Genomic DNA, 25,587 nt, shown 5'->3' on the forward strand with positions numbered 1-25,587 from the left:
GTGAGCCACCGCACCTGGCCTAGTGAGTACCATTTGAACACTCCACCTAATTCCCTACTGTAAATTACATCTGAGCCATTTGATCATGGGGGCTGTCAGCGGCACTGCTCTTTCCCACTGAAGTCAGTGCCCCATGCCTTGGCCTCCTGGGCTCCTCCCCCCTCACCCAGTTCAAAGGCCCCTGGCTTTGGGACGCCTCTTTACCTCATTAGTCATTCCCTCCCCTGCTCCATGGTATCTAAACACAACGCACTGCAGCTATTTATGTCCAGAGCTGGTTTTCCAACTGGGCTGTCAGCTAGCCAGGGCAGAGGGTGTGTATTAGTCACATTTGTATCATCAGCACCCGATTGGCCGTGGTTACCTATTTGTTGAGAGAATAACACAAGCAGCATCTCTAGCATTTCTCTGTGGGACCTGATCTCCTCAAGGTATAGGGAATTCTGCACAATTACCAGGCCAGCTGGGTCTGGGTGGCATTTTTTTTTTTTTTTTTTTTTTTTGAGGCAGAGTCTCGCTCTGTCTCCCAGGCTGGAGTGTAGTGGTGCAATCTTGGCTTACTGAAACCTCCACCTCCTGGCTTCAAGCAATTCTCCTGCCTCAGCCTCCCTAGTAGCTGGGACTACAGGCGCATGCCACCACACCCGGCTAATTTTTGCATTTTTTTAGTGGAGAGGGGGTTTCACCAGGTTGACCAGGCTGGTCTTGAACTCCTGATCTCGTGATCTGCCCACCGCAGCCTCCCAAAGGGCTGAGATTATAGCTGTAAGCCACCACACCTAGCCCTGGGTGGCATTTTATATACTTTTGATGTTGTTGTTGTTGTTTTGTGATGGAGTCTTGCTCTGTTGCCCAGGCTGGAGTGCAGAGGCATGATCTGCAACTTCCACCTCCCAGGTTGAAGTGATTCTCTTGCCTCAGCCTCCTGAGTAGCTGGGATTACGAGAGCCAGCACACTGATTAATTTTTCTTTTCTTTTTTTTTTTTTTTTTTTTGTAAAGATGAGGTTCGCCATGTTGCCCAGGCTGGTCTCAAATTGGGCTTAATCTCAAACTGGGCTCATCCACCTGCCTTCATCTTCCAAAGTGCTGGGATTATTGGTGTGAGCCACCATGTTCAGCTAAATAAAAACCGTTTAACAGCTTTATTAATACAGAATTCATATGCTGTACAATTTGCCATTTAAAGTGTATAACTCAATGTTTTCAGTATACTCATAGCGTTGTGCAACCAACACCACCATCTATAATAATTCCGGGACATTTTTGTTTCCCGAAGAGAAACTCCATCGCTATTAGCAGTCACTTCCCATCCCTGCCCCCACGTCCTCTCCTAGCCTTCTTCCTGTATCCACAGATTGGCATCTTCTTGGACTTTCCATATAAAGTGAATCACAGGATATGTATTGTTTGGTTTTGTTGTTTGTATTTTTGAGACAGGAGTCTCACTCTGTCGCCCAGGCTGGAGTGCAGGGGCTTGATCTTGGCTTACTGTAACCTCAGCCTCCTGGGTTCAAGTGATTCTCCTGCCTCAGCCTCCTGAGTAGCTGGGACCACAGATGCATGCCACCATGACTGTCTAACTTTTGTATTGTATTTGTATTTATATTTATTTATTTAGAGATGGGTTCTTGCTCTGTCACCTAGGCTGGAGTACAGTAGTGTGATCTTGGCTCACTGCAACCTCCACCTCCTGGGTTCAAGCGACTCTCCGGCCTCAGCCTCCTGAGTAGATGGGATTACAGGCACCTGCCACCATGCCCAGCTAATTTTTGTATTTTTAGTAGAGATAGGGTTTCCCCATGTTGGCCAGGTTGGTCTTGAACTCCTGACCTCATGATCCACCCACCTCAACTTCTGATTACAGGTGTGAGCCGCTGGGCCTAGCAATATGTATTATTCTGTGTCTGGCTTCTTTTACTTATTAGTAGCATCATGTTTTTGGGGGCGATCCATGTTGTAGCATGTATCTATCTATCTATACTTTTGCAACAAAGTCTCTCACTCTGTAGGCTGGAGTGCAGTGGTGTGATTATAGCTCCCTGCAGTCTGGACCTCCCAGGCTCAAGCGATTCTCCTGACTTAAGTAGGAGAATCCCAGTAGCTGGGACTACAGGTGCTCACCACCACACTTAGCTAACTCTTCCTAGAGAGGGAGTCTGGCAATGTTGCCCAGGCTGATCTGGAACTCCTGGTTCCAAGAAATCCTCCCGTCTCTGCCTCTCCAAGTGTTGGGACGAAGCCTGGCCTCCTTTTTATTAAGTAGTTTTCCACTGTACAAATGTAGAACATTTTATTCATCCAATTATTAGTCACTAATTAATGCACCTCTTGTATTTGTTCAGATTGCCTTGGGTTCAATACCCACTGGACAAGTTCCTATATGAGTGACTCTTGGCAAATCATCATCTCACCAAGACTGCCTCAGTTTCTTCAATTATAAGATGTGAATAACAATGGAATCTACTTCATAGACAGTCATGGTTGTACTGCCACAGTAATTAATAAAGTGCCAGGCTCTTCATAAGGATTACCTAACACACTTACAATTTACAGAAAAGGGAACAGAGCTGTTGAAGTGGCTCACACCTGTAATCCCAGCACTTTGGGAGGTGGAGGTGGAGGATCACTTGAGGCCAGGCGTTCAAGGCCAGCCTGGGCAACACAGCGAGACTCCAATCTCTACCAAAAATAAATAAATAAATAAACAAACTACAACGTTTCTGACCCCAGACGCCACCGGCCTCACTACTCTCTTGAGGGGTGGGATTTTCACAGGCAAAGACCTACTAACCCTATCACGTCTGGTAACTTTAGCTGATTCATTACTTTGTTAAAACCTAGACCACGAAAACACGAGACAGACGGCGCGATGGCGCATGTCTATAATCCCAGCACTTTGGGAGGCCAAGGAGTGTGGATCACCTGAGGTCACGAGTTCGAGACCAGCCTGGACAACATGGTGAAACCCCCGTCTCTACTAAAAATACAAAAATTAGCCGGGCTGGGTGGCGGGCGCCTGTCATCTCAGCTACTGGGGAGGCTGAGGCAGGAAAATCGCTTGAACCGGGAGGCGGAGGTTGCAGTGAGTCGAGATGGAGCCACTGCACTCCAGCCTGGGCGACACAGCGAGGCTCCGGCTCAAAAAACGAAAACGCGAGATAGTCCTGCCCGCAAGCTCTTAGCAGTCTGAAGCGAAGTCCTGGGAGAAGGACGCAGCGACCCTCCCCCGGCCCCCCGAGAAAAGGGACCGGGCAGCGAGAGGTTCCGGGTCCGCCAGGCTCCCGGCGTGCACCGCGGCGACCCCGGCGTGCACCGCGGCGACCCCGGCGTGCACCGCGGCGCGCGGACCCGGCTGTTTGGCTGGGTCGGCGGCGGCGGCGGGCGTGTGCGGTTCCTTGTCCGCTGTCAGCCGGGGGGCGACGAGGCGGGACGTCATGGAAGTGTAAGTCTCCCGGGACGAGTCCCTTTTGGGCCGAGGAGCCCAACGGTTGGAGCGCCGAGAGCCGAGAGCCGCGGGAACTGGGCGACCCCTCCCACGGGAGCGAGGGCCGAGGCCGGCCCTGTCCGGGAGGGCCGCGCGGGTGGCCACGGGGACGGACGGGACTCCCGCTCTGCGCTTCCCAACCTTCGCTTCCCCTCCACAGCCTGTGTCTGGCATGCGAGGCCGGGCATCTCCGGATCCCGCTGCCTTTCAGTGTGCCGCCGCCTCCTCTCATTCGTTTACCAGCGTTTCTGGGTCACAGTGCGGGGGTGGAGCCCAGCCTGGTGTCCGACCCCGGAGTTAGAAGGCTGTGAAGGCCTGTCTGTCCGCCCCGAAAGGGGCTGGAGGAGAGACGAATCAGGGCGGGGTAGCGTAGAGCTCTGCTTGCGGCGCGGGGCTCTTGGGGAGCCCTCCCTGGGAAGAGCTGCTCTCAGAGTTTGATGGGAGCAGTCAACCCTGTGAGGGAAGGGAAGGGTTTTTGCGGGCAATGGCGAAGGATATGAGCCAGGACTGGGACGGGAGAAACAGCACAGGGTGTGCGGGTGGGTGTGTACAGGCGAGGGTGAAAGGTTTTCTGACAATTTGACCGCACGTGGTATTTTCCATGCTTGCTGGTTGCACCTCGTGCAAATGAAGTTTTTTGCATTTACTCGGAATGTGGGTTTTATATGGTTGATATTAACTTGTAGGTATTACCTATCTTTTTTTTTTTTTTTTTTTTTTTTTTTTTGAGACGGAGTTTCGCTCTTGTTGCCCAGGCTGGAGTGCAATGGCGCGATCTCGGCTCACCGCAACCTCCGCCTCCTGGGTTCAGGCAATTCTCCTGCCTCAGCCTCCTGAGTAGCTGGGATTACAGGCACGCACCACCATGCCCAGCTAATTTTTTGTATTTTTAGTAGAGACGAGGTTTCACCATGTTGACCAGGATGGTCTTGATCTCTTGACCTCGTGATCCACCTGCCTCGGCCTCCCAAAGCGCTGGGATTACAGGCTTGAGCCACCGCGCCCGGTCCTAGATGCAGATTTTAAAAAATAAATACAGTTAGCCCTTTGTATCTGCAGGTTCCATGTCTGCAACCAAATGCAGAGAATGAAAGTACAGTCTATCAGGGATGAGAATATACCCACGTATATGGAGAGCTGACTTCGTATCTGCTGGTTCTGCAAGGCTCTGTGGGAGACAAGCATGTTCGGATTTTGGTGTATGTGGAGATCCAAGGACCAACCTTAATGTAATACCAAGGGATGACTGTATATTGTACGTCTGTTAGGTACTCCCAGAACCTGAAGTGAGGAGGCACAATGAACAACTCCTCTGAGGCCAGGCGCAGTGGCTCATACCTGTAATACTAGCACTTTGGGAGGTCGAGGTGGGTGGATCGCCTGAGATCAGGAGTTCAAGACCAGCCTGGCTATCATGGTGAAACCCCACCTTTTTTAAAAAAAAAAAAAAAAAAAAAAAAAAGAACAAAAAATTCTAATTGAGTAAATACGTACTAAGTAAGTAATACATATGAACTAAGTAAATCGTACCTAATATACCAATAATAATGATCATACCAGAACTTTCCTTTTTGTTTTAGATGGAGTTTTGCTGTTGTCACCCAGGCTGCAGTGCAGTGATGCGATAGCTCGCTGAGACCTCTGCCTCCTAGGTTCAAGCTGTTCTTCTCCTTCAGCCTCCTGTGTAGCTGCCTGGCTAATTTTTTTTTTTTTTTTTTTTTTTTTTTAAAGATGGGGTTTCACCATGATGGCCAGGCTGGTCTTGAACTCCTGACCTCAGGTGATCCACCCACCTCGGCCTCCCAAAGTGTTAGGATTACAGGCGTGAGCCACTGCGCGCGGCAATTTTTGTATTTTTAGTAGAGACAGGGTTTCACCATGTTGGCCAGGCTGGTTTTGAACTCCTGATCTCAGGTGATCCACCCACCTTGGCCTCCCAAAGTGTTGATATTACATGCGTGAGCCACCGCACCTAGCACAGAAATTAAAGGGGAGTAATATTCTTTATTTGATTGACAATTTAAAAATAAAAATTTCTTGTCCATTACTTGGAAATGCATTTTCTTCAAGTAAAAAGATACATTTTTTTTTTTTTTTCCCCAAGATGGAGTCTCACCTCATCACCTAGGCTGGAGTGCAGTGGGGTAATCTCAGCTCACTGCAACCTCCACCTCGAGGTTCAAGCAGTTCTCCTGCCTCAGCCTCCTGAGTAGCTGGTACTACAGCCATGTGCCACAATGCAAAATATTTGTATAGCAAAGTTAGGTATTTTTATATATGAGGTATTTGCTATTTGGCTGACTTTGTCTATAAATGATCATTGATATGACTGGAAAGCTTTGTGTCCATTCTTATTCTTTTTTTTTTTTTTTTTTTTTTTTTTTTGAGGCGGAGTTTCGCTCTTGTTACCCAGGCTGGAGTGCAATGGCGCGATCTCAGCTCACCGCAACCTCCGCCTCCTGGGTTCAGGCAATTCTCCTGCCTCAGCCTCCTGAGGAGCTGGGATTACAGGCACACGCCACCATGCCCAGCTGATTTTTTGTATTTTTAGTAGAGACGGGGTTTCACCATGTCGACCAGGATGGTCTCGAACTCTCGACCTCGTGATCCACCCGCCTCGGCCTCCCAAAGTGCTGGGATTACAGGCTTGAGCCACCGCGCCCGGCCCATTCTTATTCTTAAACACAACACATATAATTGGGAAAACGGACATTATCCTCTGTTCCATCTTGTTGAGGTGGTGTCAGAGTTTTTTTCCTTTTAAAGCTGGAAATACTGACACTTAGAAAGGGTGGGTAACAGGTACTATAACAGCCCAGTAACAGGACTGGAAAGAGGATATCAGTTGCTAGGTCCCAAGAGAATGCTGCAGGTTAATTTGTTCATTGACTTGAGAAGCTGCCCACTTTGCTTTTTCCAGAGTTTAGTTTTGGCTTGATGGCGTAGGTTGGGAATAGGAGAATTTGAGCAATTCTTTTCGTCATTGCCTGCGTAAGAGTTAAGTGTGTGGCAATTAAGAGGCACTGTTTGCATGGGCCTTTTTGTATGTGTGTGCTTCTAAGGAGAGTCCACCAAGAGATCATTTTGTTCTGTTTATTTGGAATTCAGTTTCCCAAAGTAGTTGTTTACATCCATTTAATTGATTCACCAAGTTAAGCAAATTGTACAAGTTAAGTGTCAAATAGAAAGTCAACTTTAGTTATCTAATTCATTGCTTAAGGAAATTAAGTAACTGCTTGCCTGTAGTATAGATTTAGATGGTCTTTAAAATGCACTTGGAGTATTTGCTTTAATTACATGTAAATGAGTACTATTCCAAGTCCTGCAAGAGAATATGAACTTTTTTTTTTTTTTTTTTTTTTTTTTTGAGATGGAGTTTCGCTCTTGTTACCAAGGCTGGAGTGCAATGGCGCGATCTCGGCTCACCGCAACCTCCGCCTCCTGGGTTCAGGCAATTCTCCTGCCTCAGCCTCCCGAGTAGCTGGGATTACAGGCATGTGCCACCATGCCCAGCTAATTTTTTGTATTTTTAGTAGAGACGGGGTTTCACCATGTTGACCAGGTTGGTCTCGATCTCTCGACCTCGTGATCCACCCACCTCGGCCTCCCAAAGTGCTGGGATTACAGGCTTGAGCCACCGCGCCCGGCCCGAGAATATGAACTTTTGTACAGGTAAGCAGTTTCTAGAAGTCTGATTGCATGTGTGAATGTATTACATAATACTAAAGTGTTAGCTGTAAAACAGACAGTTCCTGCTCTTGTACCTTTATAATTCTTAGATGTGTCCATTAAGTTTTAGTAGCTCTGAAAACTTTTGGAGGCTGGGCGCGGTGGGTCACGCCTGTAGTCCCAGCACTTTGGGAAGCCAAGGCAGGCAGATCTCCCGAGGTTGGGAGTTCGAGACTAGCCTAACTAACGTGGAGAAACCCTGTGTCTACTAAAAATACAAATTAGCCAGGTGTGGTGCTGCATGCCTGTAATTGCAGCAGCTTGGGAGGCTGAGGCAGGAGAATTGCCTGAACCTGGGAGGTGGAGGTTGCGGTGAGTGGAAATTGTGCTATTGCACTCCAGCCTGGGCAACGAGAGAAACTCTGTCTCAAAAAAAAGAAAAAAGAAAAAAACAACGAATAGCTTTTGGGGAAAATGTGTTTTACATCCTCAATTGTAAGTTACAGTAAGTTTTTTTTTTTAAACCTTATGTAATTCTTTATTTTAGTTTTACATTTTCATATTCCATAGCTTCATAGCATGAAAAATTTTAAACCTATGAAACAGCTGCAAAAAGAGTGCCACAAATACCTGTATACTTGTTACCTAGAGTCACATTTTGATCAGATATTTGCTGCCTTTTTCTTTTCCCTCCCTCTCTCCCTTTCTCCCTCTTTCCCTTTGTTTCTTTTTTGATTAGAGACACTTGAGCCAAGGCTGGATTTAAACTCTGGGCCAAAGTGATCCTTCCATCTCAGTGCCCAGAATAGCTGGGATAACAGGTGTGAGCCACCGTGCCTGGCATTGCCTTATTTCTTTTTCACAGGCATGAGCTTTCTCTCCATACACAGGTTCACATAATTATTTTACAGAACCATTAGAGAGTTGTAGCTGCAATCACATTATCACACTCAGGAAACTTAGCACTGATATATCTACCTTTTTTTTTTTTGAGAGTCTCACTCTGTTGCCCAGAAGTATAGTGGCACCATCTCAGCTCACTGCAACCTCTGCCTCCTGGGTTCAAGGGATTCTATTGTCTCAGCCTCACGAGTAGCTAGGATTACAGGTGCACGTCACCAGGTCTGGCTAATTTTTGTATTTTTAGTAGAGATGGAATTTCACTATGTTGGTCAGGCTGGTCTTGAACTTCTGACCTTGTGATCCACCTACCTCATCCTCCTAAAGTGCTGGGATTATAGGCATGAGCCACCGCACCTGGCCTATGTCTATTCTTACTAAGATAAAATGTGAACTCACATTTCTTCAGTTCTTTTTTTTTTTCCTAAGGATGGGGGAGGCAAACGGAGTAAGTAAAGTAAAAATCTTTATGCGGCAGTGGCCGGATGCGGTGGCTCAAGCCTGTAATCCCAGCACTTTGGGAGGCCGAGGCGGGTGGATCACGAGGTCGAGAGATCGAGACCATCCTGGTCAACATGGTGAAACCCCGTCTCTACTATAAATACAAAAAACTAGCTGGGCATGGTGGCGTGTGCCTGTAATCCCAGCTACTCAGGAGGCTGAGGCAGGAGAATTGCCTGAACCCAGGAGGCGGAGGTTGCGGTGAGCCGAGATCGCGCCATTGCACTCCAGCCTGGGTAACAAGAGCGAAACTCCGTCTCAAAAAAAAAAAAAAAAAACTTTATGGGGCAATGGGAAAGAGAAAAGGCTGGAAGTCTGCAGCCATACTACCCTGAACACACCTGAGCTTGTCTGATCTCAGAAGCTAAGCAGGGTCGGGCCTGGTTAGTACTTGAATGGGAGACCACCCGAGAATACTGGGTGCTGTAGGCTTTATTTAAAAATAAAAATAAGGCCAGGCGCGGCAGCTCATACCTGGAATCCCAGCACTTTGGGAGGCCGAGGCGAGTGGATCACAAGGTCAAGAGATCGAGACTATCCTGGTCAACATGGTGAAACCCCATCTCTACTAAAAATACAAAAAATTAGCTGGGCATGGTGGCTCATGCCTGTAATCCCAGCAACTCAGGAGGCTGAGGCAAGAGAATTGCCTCAGTGGCTGGGTGCGGTGGCTCAAGCCTGTAATCCCAGCACTTTGGGAGGCTGAGGCGGGTGGATCACGAGGTCAAGAGATCGAGACCATCCTGGTAAACATGGTGAAACCCCGTCTCTACTATAAATACAAAAAACTAGCTGGGCATGGTGGCGTGTGCCTGTAATCCCAGCTACTCAGGAGGCTGAGGCAGGAGAATTGCCTGAACCCAGGAGGCGGAGGTTGCAGTGAGCCGAGATCGCGCCATTGCACTCCAGCCTGGGTAACAAGAGTGAAACTCCGTCTCCAAAAAAAAAAAAAGAGAATTGCCTGAACCCAGGAGGCGGAGGTTGTGGTGAGCCAAGATCACGCCATTGCACTCCAGCCTGGGTAACAAGAGTGAAACTCCATCTCAAAAAAAAAAAAAAAAAAAAAAGACTCTAACATTTAGTTCTAAAGCATTCAAAGTCCAATTTTCTCATTCCATGTTACAGTTACAAATTTCTCTAGTTTTGATTTAAAAATTACCTGACCATACTTGCTATTTCCCCAACTAAGCTGGAAGCCTTTTAAGAATGGGGCCACTTTTTATCCAATTTGCCAATCCATGTCTTTTGATTGGGGCATTTAGTCCATCTACATCTAGGGTCAAAATTGGTATGTGTGAATTTGATACTGCCATTCAAAGCTAGCTGGCTGTTTTGCCCATCAATTGATGCAGATTCTCCACCATGTTGATGCTCTTTACCCTCTGGCATGTTCCTAGAATGGCTGGCACTGGTTGTTCCTCTCTCAATGTAGTGCTTCTTTGACGAGCTCTTGTAAAGCAGGCCTGGTGGTGATGAAATCTCTGAGTACTTGTTTGTTCACAAAGGATTTTATTTTTCCTTCACTTATGAAGCTTAATTTGGCTGAATATGAAATTCTGAGTTGAAAGTTCTTTTCTTTAAGGATGTTGAATATTAGCACCCACTCTATTCTGGCTTGTAGGGTTTCTGCTGAGAGATCTGCTGTGAGTCTGATGGGCTTCCATTTGTGGGTAACCAGACCTTTCTCTCTGGCTGCCCTTAGCATTTTCTCCTTCATCTCAACCCTAGTGAATCTGACGATTATGTGCCTTGGGTTGTTCTTTTTTTTTTTTTTTTTTTTGATGGAGTTTCGCTCTTGTTACCCAGGCTGGAGTGCAATGGCGTGATCTCGGCTCACTGCAACCTCTTTTCACATAGTCCCACATTTCTTGGAGACTTTGTTCATTCCTTTTTACCCTTTTTTCTCTAATCTTGCCTTCTCGTTTTATTTCATTGAGTTGATCTTTGATCTCTGATATCCTTTCTTCTGCTTGGTCAATTCGACTGTTAAAACTTGTGCATGCTTCGCCAAGTTCTTGTGTTGTGTTTTTCAGCTCGATCAATTCATTTATATTGCTCTCTAAGTTGTCTATTCTTGTTAGCATTTCGTCAAATCTTTTTTCAAGGTTCTTAGTTTCTTTGCATTGGGTTAGAACATGTTCTTTTAGCTCACAGAAGTTTATTATTAGCTACCTTCTGAAGCCTGATTTTGTCTCATCACACACATTCTCCATCAGGCCTTGTTCCCTTGCTGATGAGGAGTTGTGATCCCTTGTAGGAGGAGAAGTATTCTGGTTTTGGTTGTTTTCGGCCTTTTTGCACTCGTTTCTTCCCATCTTTGTGGATTTATACCCAAAGAGTCACCTCATAAAGGAGAGCTCAGACCAACATTTGGCAGGTATCCTTCTGGGACAGAGATAGCAGAAGAAGAAACTGGCAGCAACCCTTACTGTTACGCAGCGGCTGCAGGTGATCCCCAGGCAAGCAGGGCCAGGAGTGGACCTCAGCAGTCCTACAGCAGAGGGTCCTGAATGTTAGAAGGAAAACTAAGAAACAGAAATAACTTCATTATCAACAAACTGAACGTCCACTCAGAGACCCAATCTGAAAGCAACTATAAAGACAACAGGTAGATAAATCCACAAAGATGGGAAGAAACCAGTTGTTCTAATAGTGTTCTTTTTCCTCCCAATTCAGGATCCAGTGAAAAATAGCACATTAGATTTAATTGTCGTGTTTCTTTATTTTCCTTTCCTCTGGAGTTTCTTTAGCTTCTTTTTGTGACATTGGCACTATGACAGGTGATACTGATATTCAAAGAGTCTAAATCTAACCCAGTTGTTTAGAAGACTGTTCCTCAATTTGTCCTCATGACTAGATTCGAATTAGACATCTTGGGGCAGGATTGCTCTGAGGGATGTGTTTTTCTCAGTGCTTCACTTCATTATTGGTGCTGTGAAATTGGATAATGTGATTAAGTTGATATCTGTCTGGTTTCACTATATCCTTTTGCCAACAACCTGTCATTTAGTGGTGGTTACAGTAACTTTTTTTTTTTTTAATTGTACTTTAGGTTCTGGGGTACATGTGCAGAGCATGCAGGATTATTGCATAGGTACACACATGGCAGTATGGTTTGCTGCCTCCATCTCCCCCGTCACCTACATCTGGCATTTCTCTCCATATTATCCCTCCCCGACCTCCCCATCCCCATGCTGTCCCTCCCTTCGCACCCCCCTGCCCCGCAACAGACCTCAGTGTGTGATGCTCCTGCCCCGCAACAGACCTCAGTGTGTGATGCTCCCCTCTCTGTGTCCATGTGTTCTCATTGTTAAGCACCCGCCTGTGAGTGAGAGCATTTGGTGTTTGATTGACTACAGTAACTTCTTGAGGATAAAAACTGCCTTTAAAAAATTTTCTTTTTTTTTTTTTTTTTTGAGACGGAGTTTCGCTCTTGTTACCCAGGCTGGAGTGCAATGGCACGATCTCGGCTCACCGCAGCCTCCGCCTCCTGGGTTCAGGCAATTCTCCTGCCTCAGCCTCCTGAGTAGCTGGGATTACAGGCACGCACCACCATGCCCAGCTAATTTTTTGTATTTTTAGTAGAGACGGGGTTTCACCATGTTGACCAGGATGGTCTCGATCTCTTGACCTTGTGATCCACCCGCCTCAGCCTCCCAAAGTGCTGGGATTACAGGCTTGAGCCACCGCGCCCGGCTAAAAAATTTTCCTAATACATACAGCTCGTTTAGGACTTCATAAAAGGTAGATAAAGTACCTCTGGACATTTTATTAAATAAAGGCCTAGCATACATTGTCATTTATTCTGTGAGTATTTAGCTGGGTTTTTAAAAAAAATTAATCTTACTAATAAAAGAAAATCAATGAATAAATCAGCCTCTGTCAGCCAGAGTCTTTAAAATGCAGTACCTGTATAAACATGGATTGTTCTCTTGATCCCAAAACACAGACTGATTGAAACATAGATGAGAGAGAGAGTTTTCCTTCTACTTTATATTTGTTCTAGAAGAGGCAGAGGACGTTTTTTTTGATTCTTGAGTTAGATATTGACTTGTTTAGTGGGATAGTAACTTGGAAGGGCCAAGGACAAATTTCCCAGGGCGTGGAATATTCTGAATGACAGAGAAGGGGCCATGATTTGGAAATGAAGTGGTAACAGTAGACTTGGGATGGATCCATTGGCCCTGAAGAAAAGTAACGTATTTTTTCCCAGTCAGCTATTCCAGGAAGAGATGTCTTAATGCCTCATTTTGGAAAGCACAGGGAGTTATAACTCAATTTCAAGCAAAGATAGGAGGAAGATTTCCTGATTAAGTAGGCAAAATGACATGTGGTTTGATTTGTCATTATCAATTTTGAATGAACTGTGTCACATGCACTAATTATGCATTGTCCTTCCTGTGTTAGGTTCCTTTCAGATATGATTTTTTTTTTTTTTTTTTTTTTTTTGAGATGGAGTTTCGCTCTTGTTACCCAGGCTGGAGTGCAATGGCGCGATCTCGGCTCACCGCAACCTCCGCCTCCTGGGTTCAGGCAATTCTCCTGCCTCAGCCTCCTGAGTAGCTGGGATTACAGGCATGTGCCACCATGCCCAGCTAATTTTTTGTATTTTTAGTAGAGACGGGGTTTCACCCTGTTGACCAGGTTGGTCTCGATCTCTCGACCTCGTGATCCACCCACCTCGGCCTCCCAAAGTGCTGGGATTACAGGCTTGAGCCACCGCGCCCGGCCCTCCTTTCAGATATGATAAACTTTGTGACTTGAGTGTGTTTGTGGTCATTTGGACAAAGCAGCACTTTTGTGAAATTGTACCTTGACTCACTGGTAGCATTTGGTAAGCTTCACAAAGCTGATTTGATTACAGTGCTGATGTCACTGCGCTGATGACCTAAGGCCTAGGTCGATCCCTGTGTTAACCCCTGTTAGTTTTGCTTTATTTATTGACTGGGAAATCACCTATCTGTTTGGCCCATGCTTCTGAAATCTTGTTACCATTTTCATCATCTCTCCCCACTCCTGGTTTAAGAACACACAGGGGTCTCTGTTGCATGTTATGTCAAGTGCAGACCCGTCTACCTGATTTTTTAGGATACTGCATTACCAGTGTTTATTCATCCAATCCAGTCTCATTTTCTGCAATTCCATAGTTACTTTCCACTTCATTCAGACTTCTTACTGTGTGACCTTGAGTGAGTTATTTAATTCCTGAGTCTTGGCTTCATCTCTATAGAGTAGGAATCATAATAATGGCTCCTACATTTCAGGTTTTTTTTCTTTTAACCCAATGGGAGGGGGGAGGGGAGGAGGGAGGGATTGAGGGAGGGTGCTTTTTTTTAAGGTAATTAACTGAGGTAATATCTTTTAAAAGTAATAGCCTTCCATTATGGAGATAATAATAAGTACCAAAACTATGCCAAACTTTTAAAATGTGTTGTCTCATTTCACTGAGGTGGGAGGAGCTGGTGGCAGTGGTCATTAGCACAGGTAGTAGTCATGATAACGCTGGTGCTTACTGAGCACTTACTGTGTTCCAGGGATTTTACATGTTTCCGTTTAATCCTGTAAACACTCTTGAAAGGTTGATACCGTAATTGCTATTTCATAGTTAGGGAATTTAAACGTAGTGGGATTAAGTAACTTGCCCAAATTCACATAGCGAAAGAATGCAAGAGCTGGGTTTAGAATCCAGGCCACACTTTTAGATACTAGTTTCATCCCATTTTTACTTTAGAAGGAAAAACTTACGGAGTAATTAACTAAAACTCTCACAGCATATAAATGGCACAGCTAGAATATCAACCCAAATCTGATTTCAAAACCTTTTTTTTTTTTTTGAGACGGGGTCTCACTCTGTTGCCTAGGCTGGAGTGCAGTCGCGCGATATCAGCTCACTGCAACCTCCGCCTCCTGGGTTCAAGCGATTCTCTTGCCTCAGCCTCTGGAGCACCTGGGACTACAGGCATACACCACCATGCTCAGCTAATTTTTTTTTTTTTTTTGAGACGGAGTTTTGCTCTCGTTACCCAGGCTGGAGTGCAATGGCGCGATCTCGGCTCACCACAACCTCCGCCTCCTGGGCTCAGGCAATTCTCTTGCCTCAGCTTCCTGAGTAGCTCGGATTACAGGCATGTGCCACCATACCCAGCTAATTTTTTGTATTTTTAGTAGAGACGGGGTTTCACCATATTGACCAGGATGGTCTCGATCTGTCGACCTCGTGATCCACCCGCCTCGGCCTCCCAAAGTGCTGGGATTACAGGCTTGAGCCACCGCGCCCGGCCTTTTTTTTTTTTTTTTTTTTTTTTTAAGACAGAGTTTCACTCTTGTTACCCAGGCTGGAGTGCAATGGCGCGATCTCGGCTCACCGCAACTTCCGCCTCCTGGGTTCAGGCAATTCTCCTGCCTCAGCCTCCCGAGTAGCTGGGATTACACGCACGCGCCACCATGCCCAGCTAATGTTTTGTATTTTTAGTAGAGACGGGGTTTCACCGTGTTGACCAGGATGGTCTCGATCTCTTGACCTTGTGATCCACTCGCCTCGGCCTTCCAAAGTGCTGGGATTACAGGTGTGAGACACTGCACCCGGCCAATTTTTGTATTTTTAGTAGAGATGGGATTTGATCATGTTGGCCAGGATGATCTCTATTTCTTGAGCTTGTGGTCTGCCCACATCCGCCTCCCAAAGTGCTGGGATTACAGGCGTGAGCCACCACGCCTGTCCCAAAACTATGTTCTTTGTCATACTCTGTTGCCTCCAGACTGATTAAAACAATGCTTTCTGATGTGCTGTTGTAGAGTGGATCGATTTTGATTTAATATATGCCACATTGTTGTTTCTTCACTCACAAAAGATGGCCTATTGCCTGGATTAACTATTACACAGGGAATCCAGTTTTTGGCCACTGCTTGCTACACTGACTCTACCTGTTGAGTTGATGTAGGTGGTGAACACCTTTGGAGCATGGTATTTGGCAGGATACTTGACCGTGGCTGGAATTCCCAGTGGTGACATTAGTGTTAAGTGGGCCATTTCTGTTGATTCAGCAGGAGGACGTGGCTGCCCAAGATGTCAGTAGCTGATGGGAGGCAGGTAGGAATGGGGAGAGGACATGGGTGTGCGATGGGACAGCACTTTGTTTCCAGGTCTGCTCTGAAATTGTCCACAGCTAGCTAAGCGTGTCGGACTTAGGACATTACCCAGTTTTCAGTTTTAGGTTGTAGTCCCCAAATTCCAACAGTGGATGCCTACGTCTTGACAGGAATTCTTTTTTTTTTTTTTAAATTGCATTTTAGGTTTTGGGGCACATGTGAAGAACATGCAAGATTGTTGCATAGGTACACACATGGCAGTGTGGTTTGCTGCCTTCCTTCCCCTCAGCTATATCTGTCATTTCTCCCTGTGCTCTCTCTCCCCACCTCCCCACCCCCCGTCCCTCCCCCATTTCCTCCCAACGGACCCCAGTGTGTAGTGTTCCGCTCCCTGTGTCCATGTGTTCTCATTGTTCAGCACCCACCTATGAGTGAGAACATGCGGTGTTTGATTTTCTGCTCTTGTGTCAGTGTGCTCAGAATGATGGTTTCCAGGTTCATCCATGTCCCTACAAAGGACATGAACTCATCGTTGTTTTTTTTTTTTTTTTTTTTTTTTTTTTTTTTTTTTTGAGATGGACTTTTGCTCTTGTTACCCAGGCTGGAGTGCAATGGCCGGATCTCGGCTCACCGCAACTTCCGCCTCCTGGGTTCAGGCAATTCTCCTGCCTCAGCCTCCTGAGTAGCTGGTATTACAGGCACGTGCCACCATGACCAGCTAATTTTTTGTATTTTTAGTAGAGACGGGATTTCACCATGTTGACCAGGATGGTCTCGATCTCTTGACCTCGTGATCCACCTGCCTCGGCCTCCCAAAGTGCTGGGATTACAGGCTTGAGCCACCGCGCCCAGCTGAACCCATCGTTTTTGATGGCTGCGTAATATTCCATGGTGTAAATGTACCACATTTTCCCTGTCCAGTCTATCATCGATGGGCATTTGGGTTGGTTCCAGGTCTTTGCTATTCTAAACTGTGCTGCAATGAACATTCATGTGCACGTGTCCTTACAGTAGAACAATTTATAATCCTTTGGATATATACCCAGTAATGGGATCGCTGGGTCAAATGGGATTTCTCTTTTTAGGTCATTGAGGAATCGCCACAGTGTCTTCCACAGTGGTTGAACTAATTTACACTCCCACCAACAGTGTAAAAGTGTTCCTGTTTCTCCACACCCTCTCCAGCATCTGTTTTCTCCAGATTTTTAAATGATCGCCATTCTAACTGGCGTGAGATGGTATCTCAATGTAGTTTTGATTGACAGGAATTCTTTTACAGATATATGATACCCAGAAAGGGGTGTGAGCCCAGACTGATGATAGCTTGCTTTTTTTTGCAGGAAGGATGCTAATTCTGCGCTTCTCAGTAACTACGAGGTAAATTGGACTGTTACATTTTCGTCTCTGATAGTCTGCCCTTTGCTCCTATGATTGTTGAATTCATTTTGGTTAGAAATGACTGAATTTGGTCTGGGCGTGGTGGCTCACGCCTGTAATCCCAGCACTTTCGGAGGCTGAGGTGGTTGGATCACTTGAGGTCAGGAGTTCAAAACCAGCCTATTGAACATAGTGAAACCCCATCATTACTAAAAATTACAAAATTATCTGGGTGTGTTGGCAGGCGCCTGTAGTCCCAGCTACTTGCGATCCCAGTTGAGGCAGAAGGATCACTTGAGCCTGGGAGGCGGAAGTTGCAGTGAGCCAAGATCACGCCACTGCACTCTAGCCTGCACAATAGAGTGAGGCTTCGTCAAAAAAGAGAGAAAGAAATGACTGAATTCATTTGGATTTTTCATTTTAAAACAAGACATATCGCACCGTGTGGTGGACCCTTGAATTGTCTTGATAACGTTACACAAAGCACTTCAGAGAAGCTAGGAAGACTTTAATTTAGAGGAGGCAACCGTCCCTAAATCTCCTAAATCTCAAAGATCCTAGATCATCATTTGGGATGTAGTCATAGGATAGAAGCATCTATTTTAGAGCTGTTTCTGTGTGCAAAATTTCCCATTAAAACATTTATGCTTTTTCCTAATTATCACCCTTGATGTATTTATAATGCTTTTGTACATAGTTATTTTGATCTTCGAATAGTCTTATGGGCATTAACATCCTTATTTTGAAAGTGAGTTTAGTTGACTCACCTTTCTGAATAGTAGAAATTAACAGATTTATAATTTTTTGGGCTTAGGGTGGGGTTTTGCTGGGGAGAGGAAAAGAAGGAAAAAGATTGGGAAGAATGCCAGCATTTTTGCTTCCTATTTGGCACTAGCAGAACCATCTGATAGGCTAGTTCCAGGTGTGGAAAGAACCATTTAATTTTGACTGTGAATTTCCCATATGCCAGAGTCTGAACTCAGAAAGACTCAGAGGAGGTCCAGAAGGTAGTAGGTTAAGTGCCATGGCTCATGCCTGTAATGTCAGTACTTTGGAAGGCCAAAGAGAGAGGATTGCTTAGACTATGAGTCAGAGATCAGCTTGGGAAACATAGCAAGACCCCTCCAGCTCTCAAAAAAAAAAAAAGAAAAAAAGTTAGCTGGGCATGGTAGCACACACCTAGTAGGGTCCTAGCTACTTGGAAGGCAGAGTGGAGGATGGCTGGAGCCCAGGAGTTTGAGGTGCCAGTGGTCACCACTGTACTCTAGCCTGGTAGACAGCCTTGGAGAACCCTGTTCCCAAAAACTCCCAGAGTGTAAGGAAGCAAAAAGAAAGAAACCATGCTGCCCCACTACCCCCCAGAAAAGAAAATACTAGAGTAAACACAGTTGACCATATTCTTTCCTCCCTGAAGGCTCACTCATAAGTGGTTGCAACTTAGAACAGGGAGGTTGTTGTCCAGGCCTTTGGCTTTTAGGAACTTCTTTGTCCAGTTTTAACTTTGCTAGTTGTTTGGGTGTTTTATCCATTGGGAAACATTGCATTCATTGGATGTCATGCCACTATTTCTGAAAGGAACAGCAGATGAGAGGGTTTGCATTGTATCTAGCAATGTTGTGAGAGCCTGTCGTTTCTTCACTTCTCTGGTAGGATCTCTAAAAGAGGAATGAGATTGAGATTCCCCCTTGCCCCCAGCCCTAATGCACGTATGTTTTATTCTTGTGAAGAAGGTTTGCTTCTAAAGATCCATGGCACCCAGGCGCAATGGCTAACGCCTGTAATTCTGGCACTTTGGGAGGCTGAGGAGAGTGGATTGCCTGAGGTCAGGAATTTAAGACTAGCCTGACCAGCATAGTGAAACCTTGTCTCTACTAAAGATACAAAAAATCAGCTAGGCTTGGTGGCGGGCGCCTGTAATCCCAGCTACTTTGGAGGCTGAGGCAGAAGAATCACTTGAACCCAGGAGGCGGAGGTTGTGGTGAGCTGAGATCACGCCATTGCTCTCTAGCCTGGGAAACAAGAACGAGACTCTGTCTAAAAAAAAAAAAAAACAGGCCGGGCGCGGTGGCTCAAGCCTGTAATCCCAGCATTTTGGAAGGCCGAGGCGGGTGGATCACGAGGTCGAGAGATCGAGACCATCCTGGTCAACATGGTGAAACCCTGTCTCTACTAAAAATACAAAAAAAATTAGCTGGGCATGGTGGCACGTGCCTGAAATCCCAGCTACTCAGGAGGCTGAGGCAAGAGAATTGCTTGAACTCAGGAGGCGGAGGTTGCGGTGAGCCGAGATCGTGCCATTGCACTCCAGCCTGGGTAACAAGAGCGAAACTCTGTCTCAAAAAAAAAAAAAACAGGCCGGGCGTGGTGGCTCAAGCCTGTAATCCCAGCACTTTGGGAGGCCGAGGTGGGTGGATCACGAGGTCAAGAGATCAAGACCATCCCAGTCAACATAGTGAAACCCCATCTCTACTAAAAATACAAAAAATTAGCTGGGCATGGTGGCACGTGCCTGTGATCCCAGCTCAGGAGGCTGAGGCAGGAGAATTGCCTGAACCCAGGAGGCGGAGGTTGCGGTGAGCCGAGATCGTGCCATTGCACTCCAGCCTGGGTAACAAGAGCAAAACTCTGTCTCAAAGAAAAACCAACCAAACAAACAAAAAAAACAAACCCATGGCATTTTTTCCTTTCTTTTTTTTCTTTTCTTTTTTTTTTTTGTAAACTCTGTCTTATCACTTGCCTCAAAATTTTTCTTTTCCAGAAATAATTATTTTTTTGCGGGCATGTGCCACCACTCCCAGCTAGTTTTGTATTTTTAATAAAGATGGGGTTTCTCCATGTTGTTCAGGCTGGTTTTGAACTCCTGACCTCAGGTGATCTGCCTGCCTTGGCCTCTCAAACTGCTGGGATTACAGGCATGAGCCACTGCACCCTGGCCTCTAGAAAGAAATTATTATAAGGATTTTGGCCGGGCACGGTGGCTCAAGCCTGTAATTCCAGCACTTTGGGAGGCCGAGGCGGGTGGATCACGAGGTCAAGAGATCGAGACCATCCTGGTCAACATGGTGAAACCCCGTCTCTACTAAAAATACAAAAAAATTAGCTGGGCATGGTGGCGCATGCCTGTAATCCCAGCTACTCAGGAGGCTGAGGCAGGAGAATTGCCTGAACCCAGGAGGCAGAGGTTGCGGTGAGCTGAGATAGCGCCATTGCACTCCAGCCTGGGCAACAAGAGCGAAACTCCATCTCAAAAAAAAAAAAAAAAAAAAAAAAAAGAAGAAGAAGAAATTATTATATTGATTTTTATACTAGAGAAGCAGGATTCTTTTTTCTGTTTTTCTTTTTCTTTCTTCCTTTTTTTTTTTTTTTTTTTTTTTTTTTAGCACTCAGGAAATGATTCGTTTCCAATGCAGCAGGATTCTTTTTTTAACATATTTATTTTAAGAAAATTTGCTTTCAAATAGTACATTGTTGATCCCAGAGATTAGTGATGTGTATATTGATAGGAAATACTTGAAATATTTTTTTTCTTTTTTTTTAAAAGATGAGGTCTCGCTATGTTGCCAAGGCTGGAATGCAGTGGCTATTCACAGGCGAGATCCCACTACTGATCAGCACGGGAGTTTTGACCTGCTCCATTTCCGGCCTCCTTAGGCAACCTGGTGGTCCCCTGATACTGGGAGGTCACGATATTGATGCCGAACTTAGTGCAGACACCCGATTGGCATAGCGCACTACAGCCCAGAACCCCTGGGCTCAAGTGATCCTTCTACCTCAGCCTCTCGAGTAGCTGGGACTACAGGCACGTGCCACCACACCCGACAATACTTGAAATTTTTTTTTTTTTTTTTTTTTTTGAGATGGAGTTTCGCTCTTGTTACCCAGGCTGGAGTGCAATGGCGCGATCTCGGCTCACTGCAACCTCCGCCTCCTGGCTCAGGCAATTCTCCTGCCTCAGCCTCCTGAGTGGCTGGGATTACAGGCACGCGCCACCACACCCAGCTAGTTTTTTGTATTTTTAGTAGAGACGGGGTTTCACCATGTTGACCAGGGTGGTTTCCATCTCTCGACCTCGTGATCCACCCGCCTCAGCCTCCCAAAGTGTTGGGATTACAGGCTTGAGCCACCGTGCCCAGCCCAATACTTGAAATATTTTAAGGAAATTAATGAATTTGGATTATTTGACGTATATAAAAGAGCATTTTTTTTTTTTTTTTTTTTTTTTTTTGAGACGTAGTTTCACTCTTGTTACCCAGGCTGGAGTGCAATGGCGAATGGCGCAAGCTTGGCTCACTGCAGCCTCCGCCTCCTGGGTTCAGGCAATTCTCCTGCTTCAACTTCCTGAGTAGCTGGGATTACAGGCACGCGCCACCATGCCCAGCTAATGTTTTGTATTTTTAGTAGAGACGGGGTTTTACCATGTTGACCAGGATAGTCTCGATCTCTTTTTTTTTTTTTTTTGAGATGTAGTTTTGCTCTTGTTACCTAGGCTGGAGTGCAATGGCGCGATCTCGGCTCACCGCAACCTCCGCCTTCTGGGTTCAGGCAATTCTCCTGCCTCAGCCTCCTGATTAGCTGGGATTACAAGCACGCGCCACCATGCCCAGCTAATTTTTCGTATTTTTAGTAGAGACGGGGTTTCACCGTGTTGACCAGGATGGTCTCGATCTCTTGACCTTGTGATCCACCTGCCTCGGTCTCCCAAAGTGCTGGAATTAGAGGCTTGAGCCTCCGCGCTGGGCCTGGTCTCGATCTCTTGACCTTGTGATCCACCCGCTTCGGCTTCCCAAAGTGCTGAGATTACAGGCTTGAGCCACTGCGCCCAGCCTAAAGAGCATTTTTTTTTTTTAAAGTCATATGCTTCTGGGACTCATATTTGCTCAAATCCAAGATTTGGGAGGTGGGTGATGGTTGGGTTAAAGAAGGTACTATGTTTTGTTGTTTATCCTTCAAAGCCACTGACCTTGGATAGTATATTTCTCAGATTTACTCATAAATATCTTTTGTGTATCTCCTCCTAGGTGTTTCAGTTACTAACTGATCTGAAAGAGCAGCGTAAAGAAAGTGGAAAGAATAAACACAGCTCTGGGCAACAGAACTTGAACACTATCACCTATGAAGTAAGCCTGGGCTTTTGGCAGGCCTACCTAGGCTACCAGTGAGGGAGGCTGGTTTATTCTGTCGACGACTGGCTGCTGAAATCAAGATCGCTTTTCATCTGATCTGAATAGTTTTACTGTAGCCTGATGTTTATTCTACGTTTATAAAAGTAGGAGGAGTTTGGTCAAGTGTAGAGTTTAGCCAGCTAGAAAGTTAGAAGGAATAGTCTAAAAGATTGCCCTCACTTCTTGAAGAGGAATCACAGCTCACTGCAGCCTCAACCTCCTAGGCGCAACTGATGTTTCCAGATCAGCTTCCCAAGTAGCTGGGACTGTGGGCATGCAGTGCCATGCCTAGCTAATTTTTTTTTGTTTTTGAGATGGAGTTTCATTCTTATTGCCTAGGCTGGAGTACAGTGGCATGATCTCGGCTCACTGCAACCTCTGCCTCCTGGTTTCAAGCTGTTCTCCTGCCTCAGCTTCCTGAGTAGCTGGGATTCAGGCATGTGCCACCACAGCTGGCTAATTTTGTATTTTTAGTAGAGATGGGGTTTCTCCATATTGGTCAGGCTGGTCTCAAACTCCTGGCCTTAGATGATCTGCCTGCCTTGGCCTCCCAAAGTGCTGGTATTATAGACAAGAGCCACTGTGCCCGGCCTAATTTTTTACTGTTGTTGTCTAGGCTGGTCTCGAGCTCCTGGGCTTAAGGTATCTTCCCACTGCAGCTTCCCAAAGTGCTGAGGACTTAAACACTTAAGGCTGTTGTTTATTTTTGAAGTTTGAAATTCCTCTCAAAATATGTAGTTATAAGTCCTCCCAAATTATATCTGTATTCTTCTTCAAAATCCACAAATTCTGTGTAATTATGAGAAAACATCGGATCATTGCAAATCAATTAAAAAAAAGCTTTTGTTTTGAAATCATTTTTCTCTTACATAAGAGTTGTAGAGACAAAGCTAGTTCTCATGTACACTTCCCATAGTTTTCTCTGATGTTAACATCTTGCATAACCATGGTACAGTGATCAAAACGAACAAATTAACTTTGGTACCTACTATTAAACTAAGTTAAAATTTTATTCAAGCCAGGCGTGGTGGTACGTGCCTGTAGTTCCAGCTCCTCAGGAGGCTGAGGTGGGAGGATGGCTTGAGCCCAGGAGATCTGGGCTGTAGTGCACTATGCCAGTCGGGTGTCTGCACTAAGTTCGGTGTTAACGTGGTAACCTCCCGGGATCAGGGGACCGCCAGGTTACCTAAGGAGGGGTGAACCAGCCCAGGTCGGAAACGGATCAGGTCAAAACTCCCGTGCTGATCAGTAGTGGGATCTCGCCTGTGCATAGCCACTGCACTCCAGCCTGGGCAACATAGCGAGACCCTGTCTCTTAAAAAATTATTTTTTTAATTGAAATACTCTATTTTCCCGCTAGTATCTTCTTGGTTCCAGGATTCAGTTCAGGATACCATTTTGTGTTTAGTTTACATATCCACATAATATCCTTCCATCTGTGTCCTTACTCTTTGTCTTCCTGACCTTGATAAGAGCTGGTCAAGTATTTTGTAGAATCTCCCTTGATTTGTGATTGTCTGATGTTTTCTTATGATTACACAGAACCTATGGCTTTTGAGGAAGAGTACGACAAAGGTGATCTCCCTTTGTCGTGTCATGGCATCTCGGGGTGCGTAATGTCAGTGTTTCTTAAGGCTGATGTTGTTAACTTTGCCCATTTGGTTAAGATGGTATCTGCCTGGCTTCTCCACTGTAAAGCTGCTGTTGATCCATTTTCATGTTATGTTAGAATGGATTTACCAATTTCAGCCCATATTCAAGGGGAAGAAGGGGAATAAGCTTCACCTCTTGAAGGGAGGCATATCAAAGAATTTGTGAATGTATGTTAAAAGCACCATAGTAATTGAAAAATATTTTGTGGGAGATGCTTTGAGGCTAGGAAAATAGCCTACCTTTCCTTAAGCTTTTAACCATCCATTTTAGCATTCATTGGTAGATCTTTCCTGAAGTAGCTATGACTATGGTACAATTGCCTGAGTGATTTTAAATTTTTTCTCACTCCTTATGAGTTAGGATTTTTTTTTTTTTTTTGAGACGGAGTTTCACTCTTGTTACCCAGGCTGGAGTGCAATGGCGCGATCTCGGCTCACCGCAACCTCCGCCTCCTGGGTTCAAGCAATTCTCCCGCCTCAGCCTCCCGAGTAGCTGGGACTACAGGCGTGCACCACCATGCCCAGCTAATTTTTGTATTTTTAGTAGAGACGGGGTTTCACCACGTTCACCAGGGTGGTCTCGATCTCTCGACCTCGTGATCCACCCACCTTGGCCTCCCAAAGTGCTGGGATTCTGGGATTACAGGCTTGAGCCACCGCGCCCAGCCAGGATTTTTTTTTTTTTTAAGAGACAAGATTTTGCTGTGTTACTCAGGCTGATCTCAAACTCTTGGGCTCAAATGATCTTCCCGCCTCAGCTTCCCACAGTGCTGGAATTACAGGCATACACCACTGTACCTAGCTCGTATGAGTTAGAATTCTTCCATAAGAAAGAGTTATCTTTTCTTTCCCATTTATTTTTTTAGTTGTATTTATCCATGTAAATTCATGGCAATTTAGTTTATTCTTTGGGTTCCTCCTCTTTAAAAATATTGTCTGAAATACGGTAACACAATTGACAGATGGAGTTACTGCTTTTCAGATCAGAAAAGTTTTCTTCTAATTCTTTCTCTTCTACCTACTGGTTTTCTCTTTCAGGAATTCCTATTACATGAAGATCGGTTATCCTGAAGGCCTTTGTTTGTTTTATACAGGACTTTTTTTTTTTTTTTTTTTTTTTTTTTTTTTTTTTTTTGAGACAGAGTCTCACTGTATTGCCCAGGCTGGAGTGCTGTGGTATGAGCTTGGCAACCTCTGCCTCCCGGACTTAAGTGATTTTCCTGCCTCAGCTTCCCTAGTAGCTGGTATTACCAGTGTGCACCACCACACCCAGCTAATTTTTTTATTTTTAGTAGAGTCTCACCACGTTGACCAGGCTGGTCTTGAACTCCTGACCTCAGGTGATCTGCCTACTTCAGCCTCCCAAAGTGCTGGGATTACAGGTGTGAGCCACTGTGGCCAGCTTATCCAGGATTTTTAAAACAAAATTTTAGAATTTTAATTATAGCCATTGCCTTCCTTTTTTCTCATTCAGCATTCTTTGTCCTATGCTTGGCTTTTTTTTTTTTTTCCAGACATTAAAATACATATCAAAAACACCATGCAGGCACCAGAGTCCTGAGATTGTCAGAGAATTTCTCACAGCAATGAAAAGCCACAAGTTGACCAAGTAAGTAAATCCCTTAAGTAGGAAGAGAGTGACACATGGTGAAATGATAGCTTAGAAAAGCCATTCTTAGCAGCAACTGTGTATTTAGTTCAGTTGGGTTTGGATTTGAAAGAGGATTATAGTATTGTGGATGAAACAACTA

The 25,587-nt window shown here is 45.4% G+C and overlaps 1 protein-coding gene and 1 pseudogene across 3 annotated transcripts in view; both read left to right on the forward strand.

Annotated features, from left to right (window-relative positions):
- Positions 1 to 3,321: 3,321 nt before the first annotated feature.
- CRCP (CGRP receptor component) overlaps positions 3,322 to 25,587 on the forward strand; it is a 54,253-nt gene continuing 31,987 nt past the window's right edge. Inside the window, exons 1-4 of one of the 3 annotated variants that reach the window (XM_039460336.2) lie at positions 3,322 to 3,444; positions 16,986 to 17,022; positions 22,041 to 22,139; positions 25,351 to 25,445. In XM_039460336.2, the coding sequence (XP_039316270.1) occupies positions 3,437 to 3,444; positions 16,986 to 17,022; positions 22,041 to 22,139; positions 25,351 to 25,445 (239 nt within the window). In that variant the 5' untranslated portion in view covers positions 3,322 to 3,436. Of the gene's footprint in view, positions 3,445 to 7,019; positions 7,159 to 16,985; positions 17,023 to 22,040; positions 22,140 to 24,874; positions 25,446 to 25,587 lie in introns of those variants that run through there. The other 2 variants (XM_074390502.1, XM_039460338.2) reach the window with 2 other exon arrangements.
- LOC120360454 (5S ribosomal RNA) lies at positions 8,870 to 8,988 on the forward strand (annotated as a pseudogene).

The sequence above is a fragment of the Saimiri boliviensis genome, chromosome 20 (genome assembly GCF_048565385.1).
Source record: "Saimiri boliviensis isolate mSaiBol1 chromosome 20, mSaiBol1.pri, whole genome shotgun sequence".
In the NCBI taxonomy this organism is placed as follows: domain Eukaryota; kingdom Metazoa; phylum Chordata; class Mammalia; order Primates; family Cebidae; genus Saimiri; species Saimiri boliviensis.